This window comes from Salvelinus namaycush, chromosome 17 (genome assembly GCF_016432855.1).
Source record: "Salvelinus namaycush isolate Seneca chromosome 17, SaNama_1.0, whole genome shotgun sequence".
NCBI classification, from domain to species: Eukaryota; Metazoa; Chordata; class Actinopteri; order Salmoniformes; family Salmonidae; genus Salvelinus; species Salvelinus namaycush.
This window is the reverse complement of record NC_052323.1, coordinates 13,219,191-13,227,352: the sequence shown is the minus strand read 5'-3', so window position 1 is coordinate 13,227,352 and position 8,162 is coordinate 13,219,191. Positions and strand designations below refer to the sequence as shown.

General features: G+C 42.1%; 1 protein-coding gene across 1 annotated transcript; it reads left to right on the top strand.

Annotated features, from left to right (window-relative positions):
• Positions 1-3,310: 3,310 nt before the first annotated feature.
• LOC120062316 (saxitoxin and tetrodotoxin-binding protein 1-like) lies at positions 3,311-5,097 on the top strand. Its single transcript, XM_039012189.1, has 6 exons — positions 3,311-3,564; positions 3,961-4,103; positions 4,222-4,289; positions 4,489-4,614; positions 4,776-4,880; positions 4,971-5,097. The coding sequence occupies exons 1-6, from the start codon at positions 3,421-3,423 to the stop codon at positions 5,006-5,008; spliced, it is 624 nt and encodes a 207-aa protein (XP_038868117.1). The 5' UTR covers positions 3,311-3,420; the 3' UTR covers positions 5,009-5,097.
• Positions 5,098-8,162: the final 3,065 nt, after the last annotated feature.

Here is an 8,162-nt window from a genome sequence, read left to right as displayed (position 1 = left end):
CCCCTGGCACCCGGCAGCTGTTCCGTCATACGCTCCCGGGAGCGAGAGCCGAATCCCATTGGGTCCTGACAACGGAGGGGTGGACATCGGTGTAGGTTGAGGTGCGGGCGGAGGTGATGAGGTAGGATTGACAGGAAGGCCTCCTCTCTCCCATCTGTCCATTGTTTGCAGCTCGCGATCCATGGCTGTCCCTAGACTGTGTAACAGTCTGCTGGACGCGCTCCTCTACTGGGAGAGAAGGGCTGGCTGCACCTCCTGACTCCATTTGAATGGTCCGTGATTCTGTCAGCGATTGGGTGCAGAGATGTAGCGGAGTCAGGCGCAGGACACAGGATTTTGAGCAACACAACGGAGTTTACTCAAAAAAGTCAAGCAAAATTCCAAAATAGGAACATACATACACACTAGCACATACAACAACCACTAAAGACACCAACAATCACGGACAGAACAGAAATGTATGCCAGAGGGTTAAATAAGGAACATGATATGGGAATTGAAACCAGGTGTGTGTAATACAGACAAAACAAAACGAAACTGAAACATGGATAGGTGGTGACTAGAAAGCCGGTGACGTCGACCGCCGAACACCACCCGAACAAGGAGAAGGGCCGACTTCGGCGGAAGTCGTGACAACAACAAAAAAAATAGAAATGTTTAAAAATGTATACATCCCTCGTTGCATGGTGTGATCAGACATTACGGCAAAATATATCCACTAAAATGTGAGGGAAAGACTAGTAAATGCAACATAACGGCCACTTCATTGGATGACACATATGGGCTAAAATATTAATTTATGTAACAAATGTTTCATTCGATTGTAACTTGGCTACAGTAGCCAGCTGACAGCAATGTCACGCCCTGATCTGTTTCACCTGTCCTTGTGCTTGTCTCCACCCCCTCTAGGTGTCGCTTGTTATCCCCGGTGTATTTATCCCTGTGTTTCCTGTCTCTCTGTGCCAGTTCGTCTTGTTTGTCAAGTCAACCAGCGTTTTTGTGTCTCAGCGCCTGCGTTTTCCAGTCTCTCTTTTCTCACCCTCCTGGGTTTGACCCTTGCCTGTCCTGACTCTGAGCCCGCCTGCCTGACCACTCCGCCTGCCCCTGACCTCGAGCCTGCCTATCATCTTGCACCGTTTGGAATCTGACCTGGTTTATGAACTATCGCCTGTACCCGACCTGCCTTTTGCCTACCCCTTTTGCTATAATAAATATCGGAGCTCAACCATCTGCCTCCTGTGTCTGCATTTGGGTCTCGCCTTGTGCCCTTAAAATTGAACATATTGTTGTAAATGAATTTATGTTGCGGGTACTGATGCACGCATCTATCGAAATGCGATTTATGCTCACTGTCCAAGTTTTCATTGGGGTAGATCAAATATGCTATTATTACATTTATTATTAGCCTATATTTACATTTTCAAATTGGTAGAATAATGACAAGTTTGGTTTGCAAGCCAGGGCCAAACTCTCTTCCTCGAGTGAGCAAGAGAATGTGTCACGCCCTGACCATAGAGAGCCCTTGGTTCTCTATGGTGTTGTAGGTCAGGGCGTGACTAGGGGGTGTTCTAGTCGATGCATTTCTATGTTGGTGCTCTTAGTATGGTTCCCAATTAGAGGCAGCTAATATTCGTTGTCTCTAATTGGGGATCATATTTAAGGTGTCCCTGTTCCCACCTGCATTTGTGGGATATTGTTTTGTTGAGTGCTGATGTGCGCTTTGTTACTTCACGGTCGTTGTTTGTTTAAGTTTCACTAATAAAAGATGTGGAACTCGAATCACGCTGCGCCTTGGTCCGTCTATCATAACAACCGTGACAGAATGTGATAATGTAGGATCATTTAAAAAAAGTATTCTTATAGTCCTTGAAAGTCATGTATTGATGAATGATAACTGCAATCAACAGCCATATCATGGAATAGGCTACGTGAAAGTTTAGAAAGACAGAAGGCTGACGCCTGGAATTATTTGATTTGGATGGATGGTTGACATGACAAAGGTAGGTGAATATTTAAGCGATATGGCACGAGGGGGTGTGGTATATGGCCAATATACCATGGCTAAGAGGTGTACTTATGCACAACGCATCGCGGAGTCTGATGCATCGCGGAGTGCCTGGACGCAACCCTTAGCCGTGGTATATTGGCCATATACTACAAACCCCAAAGGTGACTTATTGCTATTATAAACTGGTTACCAACGTAATTAGAGCAGTAAAAATAAATGTATTGTCATACCCGTGGTATACAATCTGATATACCACGGCTGTCAGCCAATCAGAATTCAGGGCTCGAACCACCCAGTTTATAATTAAGCAATAAGGCCCGAGGAGGTGTGTTATATGGCCAATATACCACGGCTAAGGATGACACAAGCGACTGGTTTCCAACGTAATTAGAACAGTAAAAATAAATGTTTTGTCATACCTGTGGTATACGGTCTCATATACCACAGCTGTCAGCCAATCAGCATTCAGGGCTCGAACCACCGAGTTGATAATTTCTTATAAAATATGGGTGAAACTTTGCTTCAGTATACAGTTCTCGAGCTTGGTATGTGTGTTGCTTCGCGCATTGGACTCGAGCCTGGGTGGACTCGCGCCAGGTAAAAACCTTGGCCTAATGCGCAATATATTCGAAAATTCAAACAAAATACACCAGCGACATAATTTAGGAGATTAAGGTTGTGAACACAGTTTTGAACATCAGATCGACAATTATATTCTAGTGTATTAGTGTGGCTACGATGCCATCATTAGAGCACCGCATGATCTGCTTGGCTTCCAGAGCATTGAAAGAGAGAAATGAAATAGGCTACTGCCGAGGTCTGTGACAATAGTAAAAGTTGTGTGTTGTGTTGGGTGATGCGCTAAAGTCTGAGGTAGACTAGTTTGAAACCTGCGGGTGTGTTGTGTTTATGAGGAGCCTCCTCGTGTGTGTTGTTGCATGAGCTGGCTGCTGTTTCCTCTATAAGCAGAGATCTCAGAAAAGGTAAAACTGTGAAACCGCGACCAAATTTATCACATAAAATGTATTAGCTATATCTCACAATGGGGTGTTTTTGCTGTGTCAGAATGTTTATATCTTTCGTACATTTGCATTATTCCACAAAGTTCTATATATGGGGGACCTCATAACCCTGTGACATACTGTAGCTCGCTCTCACTGCGTGCGCACTTTGACAGACAGTCCAACAACAAGTCGGAGGGGTTTAGGAACATAGACACGGTTTAGAAATGTGCCGTTATTCCCCTTTAACGGCACTACCCTGGTCAAAGGTAGTGCTCTATATAGGGAATAGAGTGCCATTTCGGACGCAAACTGGATCACCCTGGAACACACTCAGGACAAAGTCAAACCACAGGCTGTAGCTATATTAGAGAGTGGTTCTGTGGCTCCGATAAGGTTCCAGTTTCCACCATGTGTGTTGTGTACTACTACGGTGTTGCTCTCCTGGCTCTGCTGGCAATGAGCAGGGTGACCGCGGCACCGACGACTGAGCCACCGACTGAGGAGGACTGTGGTAAACTGGTCAAACCATTCCCTGCCGACAAGCTCAACACGGTGGGTGTCAGGCCTATACTTTTTAAAGGAGTGGGAATTGATATTTTCTGATTTGATTTAATGCATACTGAGAAAGGATGCAAGGGGAAAGACAGAGGTTGTGTCAAATGGCAGTAGGAGAGATTCATATCTATGCTGACACTGTAGACATGGATGCCAGAGGCTGTAGCATCACCACTAGACTACCCATGACTCTTGCCATCACTTTGATCTTACATATTGTATATAGTCTTTGGTAAACACTTTACTTAAAGCTGGCAGGTATGATGCTGTATTAGTTATTATAAACATCTATGAGCCGTTATGTGTTTATATCAGGCTTATAATATGTAATGTCTATGTAGCAAGTTCTCAAGTGAAAAAGTGAATGCCAGTGTAATGTATGTTTCCCGACAGGTCTTTGGTGAATGGATTCTCATCGAGGCGTTTTCAGATGATGAAGGTTATGCCGAAAAACTGAAAATGGGAAAAAGCTCCAAGGTGGAACTACGAGCAACATCAAGCGACAAGAGTGTGCTTTTCAAACAGGGAAACATGATGTGAGTGGCTCCTTACTCTACTGCGTTCATAGGTTTGATGAACACATCTGGACCACTGACAGTTATGAGACATGAGGCCATCTCTGAATCTAATAGGACATATCCTCTTATCTTTCAGTGATGACACCTGTGTTAATTACTCCATAATGAATATGTCCATTGTAGAGAACACCATACAGCGGTTAAGTAAGTCAAATCCGTACCTTTCCCTTTCAAGTGTTTGCGGTGTGTGAGAGCTGAAATACTGTACTGTAGCTAAATATGTAGCTATCCCAGACCAGAAGGGGTTTTAACAGGCTGCTTCAATTCATCCTATGCTAATGGCAGATTATCAAATAGAAATGATGCTGAGAGTTACTGTGTGTGTGTGTTTTTTTACATATAGAGGATAATGGAATTTCCAAGGCACACTTCCTGCAAGCCTGCCCTGACTGTCTCGTCATGCACTTCAGTAACACCATTACCGTAGCAGGAGTGCCCATCCGAATGATCCGATCTTTCTATATATTTGGTAGGTGTGTGTGTGTGCGTGGATGTGTGTGTGTGTGCGTGGATGTGTGTGTGTGTGCTTTTGAGTAGGTGGTTGTGTGAGTAAAGTGGGAGTGGGGTGTTTGTGGGTGTCTATCTTTGTCAGAATTGACCCGATTGACCCGAATATTTTCCCTTTTCCAGGAAAGACTGGCAAACTGCACGAATCAGAGCTGGAGCCAATCAGAAAACAAGCCGAGTGCCTCAAGTTCCCTCAGCCTGCACAGTTCATCTATGATGGCATTGCAGGTACAATGTCTACAGATGAAATAACGTCGCAACATTGACATTGTGATCCAAATCTAAATCTTTCTTTCCTTCAATGTCTTCTCTCTGCAGAGTTTTGCCCCGAGACAAAGAAGAATGAGACCAAATAAAACGAAGAGCTGGAATATGGAAAACTGGAGCTATAATCATGTTCACAGGAGATATTGTTAGGAGAGAAATAAAACTGACTGAAATATTTTGTTCTTGTTTTTTTTTTTACTATTGGGTTGTGTCTCACTCACACAGACTCAAACATTGGTATAACTGCCTGTCACTCATTTGACACAAGATCTAGCAGAAAATCAGCCTGTTTGTATGAAGCCTGTGTTTCTCACTATCTTTCATTCATAACCTATTGACATTTCTATGTTTTTGTCTGTAGTACCTCGCTATATCAAATATCAAATCAATTGTGTAGAAAAAGTAACCGCACTGGAATAAAAAACACGCAGTTCCAAAAATGCCCATCAGGAGGGTTTCAAAACACAGTAGAGTAGGTGAGCAGAGCGGAGCTGGAGCGGAGCTGGAGCGGAGCGGAAGCAGAGTGGAGCTGGAGCAGAGCGGAAGCAGAGCGGAGCGGGAGCAGAGAGGAGCGTGTCCAATTTGACTGGAGCGTGGAGCGACCAATTTCGCTACAGTAGCGCCCACTTCATGAGCTCAGGGCATGCCCGCCCCAGCATGCATTTGTAGTCTACTTGTGTGCTGCTATAGCCCCTTGCTTTAGCTACCGTCATCTAGTATGCTAAATATTTTCATGAAGAAATGATAAAACACACAGGTGAAAAATCAAGGTGACTTACAAAGATGAGGAGGACCAAGAGCAAGAGAGGGACTGCGGTCATGTAGTGTCCACAACTACATATTCATTGTGGAATCTGAAAAGACAGGTATCCCGAAAGCATGATGGTGTACTTACTAAGTGCACATGCTAACAGAAAGGAACAATATGGGTAGCTAAGTCTGTCATTGTAGCAAAGTATTTATAAACTAAAAATCTGATCTTTTAAAAGTTTCGTTCATTTTCGTTCTATTATCTATACAATAGGCCATCATTGACTTTCGCCCAATAGGCCTGGCATATTATCTCTTTCAAGGAGCTTTCCGTTTTGATTGGGTTAATTTCCCTACCTACAGAAAAATAAAAAAAACAACTACACATCCCTGCCCAGCCTGGCAAGAGTGGCATAAGGGTGTTTAGCATCGCCAGTGGCTCTGCAAGCGCTGAGAGGGTATTCTTCGCTGCTGCCCTGCTCTCCAGGCACTGTAGATGGAGCCTAATAAGGCATTTTTAGTTTAATTTGTATTTCATTCTAAGTAAGTCACAGTCTATATGTGCAAATTATAGACTATAATGATTTAATACAACTAAATATTGTTTAAATGCTGAGCGCATAATGTCCCTGCCAGCCTAGTGTCTTGCACTTGCAAATGCTTCACAATTTATTTCTTTGTAGGCTACAGCCAGTAGTGGAAAAAATACCCAATTGTTAAACTTAATATAAAATGACTCAAGTAAAAGTAAAAGTGTTTGTTTTTAAATATACTTAAGTATGAAAAGTAAATGTAATTGCGAAAATATACTTAAGCATCAAAGTAAAAGTATAACTAGTTAAAAAAATCCTTATATTAAGCAAACCAGACAGCATCATTTACTTTTTATTTATTTACGGATAGCCAGGTGCACGCTCCAACACTCAGACATAATTTACAAACGATGCATGTGTTTAGTGAGTCCGCCAGATCAGAGGCAGTAAGGGTGACCAGGGATGTTCTCTTGATAACTGTGTGAATTAGACCATTTTCATGTCATGCTAAACATCCACAATGTAACGAGTACTTTTGGGTGTCAGGACAAATGTATGGAGTAAAAAGTACATCATTTTCTTTAGGAATGTAGTGAAGTAAAAGTAAAAGTAGTCAAAAATATTAATAGTACAGATACCCTAAAAACGACTTAAGTAGTACTTTCAAGTATTTTTACTTAAGTACTTGACACCACTAGATATAGCCTTGAAATAATATAAATAATATAGCCTAAATATTTCATTTTCGTTCCTTCTTAGGGTACCTGTCTGGCTCCTGGCCTATTTAGAGTGTTTACATGCTGTTTAATACAACATGTAGCCTATTTGAAATTATGAACGCGTTTTACAGTCATCTTTTCCTGTTGTTTATTAAAATACTTTCAATTAAAATCATATGGTTTGGTTTCAATACTTCAAAACCAAATGGTAGGTCCAGGTAGACACAAAAATAGATGGACGTTGGTTAAATTGTGATTTTAATGAATAAATCGAATTTGGAGCAGATTTTTTTTCCCCCTTTGAGCGGAGAGTGGTTTTTAGCGAGCTGTTGGAAAGGAAGTGGAGCGCATTGAAAGGAAGTGGAGCGCCAGAGCGATGAGCTGGTTTCCAACTGCTCAACTCCACTCACATAATCTGACACACAGACAGGCTCTCCTCAAATGTCAATCATCACCTTTCCTGGGAAATATCAGATGTCCTGAGTTGTAGACTAGCCAGGGGTTGTCGTCATATGTCACCCTATGTTATAAATAGATAAGGAAGTGACTGGCTGACAGACAGAAAGGACAGAGAGGACAGACAAACAGTAGGTTGTTAACAAGAATATTGGATTTACATTAAGGTCAAGTCCAAAGATAAATGTATGTGCATCAGAGGAGGCTGGTGGTAGGAGCTATAGGAGGACAGGCTCATTGTAATGGCTGGAATGGAATAAATGGAATGTATCAAATACATCAAACATATGGAAACATCATGTTTGATTCTGTTCTATTTATTCCATTCCAGCCATTACAATGAGCCCACCCTGCTATAGCGCCTCCAATCAGCCTCCTCTTCTACTATGACATACAACCAAAACCAAACACACAGCAAAGTAGCTTTGATGATGATTGAGACATTTCATGTTTATTTAATCCCAGAGCTTCAAGAACACCGGCCTTGTGAGTTCAGTGCCTATGGTTGTAGAATCAGACTCAGGACTCACAGAAATGGCAATGGCACTTATTCCCTATTACCGGTGGTGTAAAGTATTTGCGTAAAAATACTTTAAAGTACTACTTAAGTAGTTTTTTGGGGTATCTGTACTTTACTATTCAAATTTTTGACTACTTTTACTTTTACTCCACTACATTCCTAAAGACAATAATGTACTTTGTACTCCTTACATTTGCCCTGACACCCAAAAGTACTTGTTACATTTTAAAGGCTTAGCAGGACAGGAAAATTGTCTAATTCACGC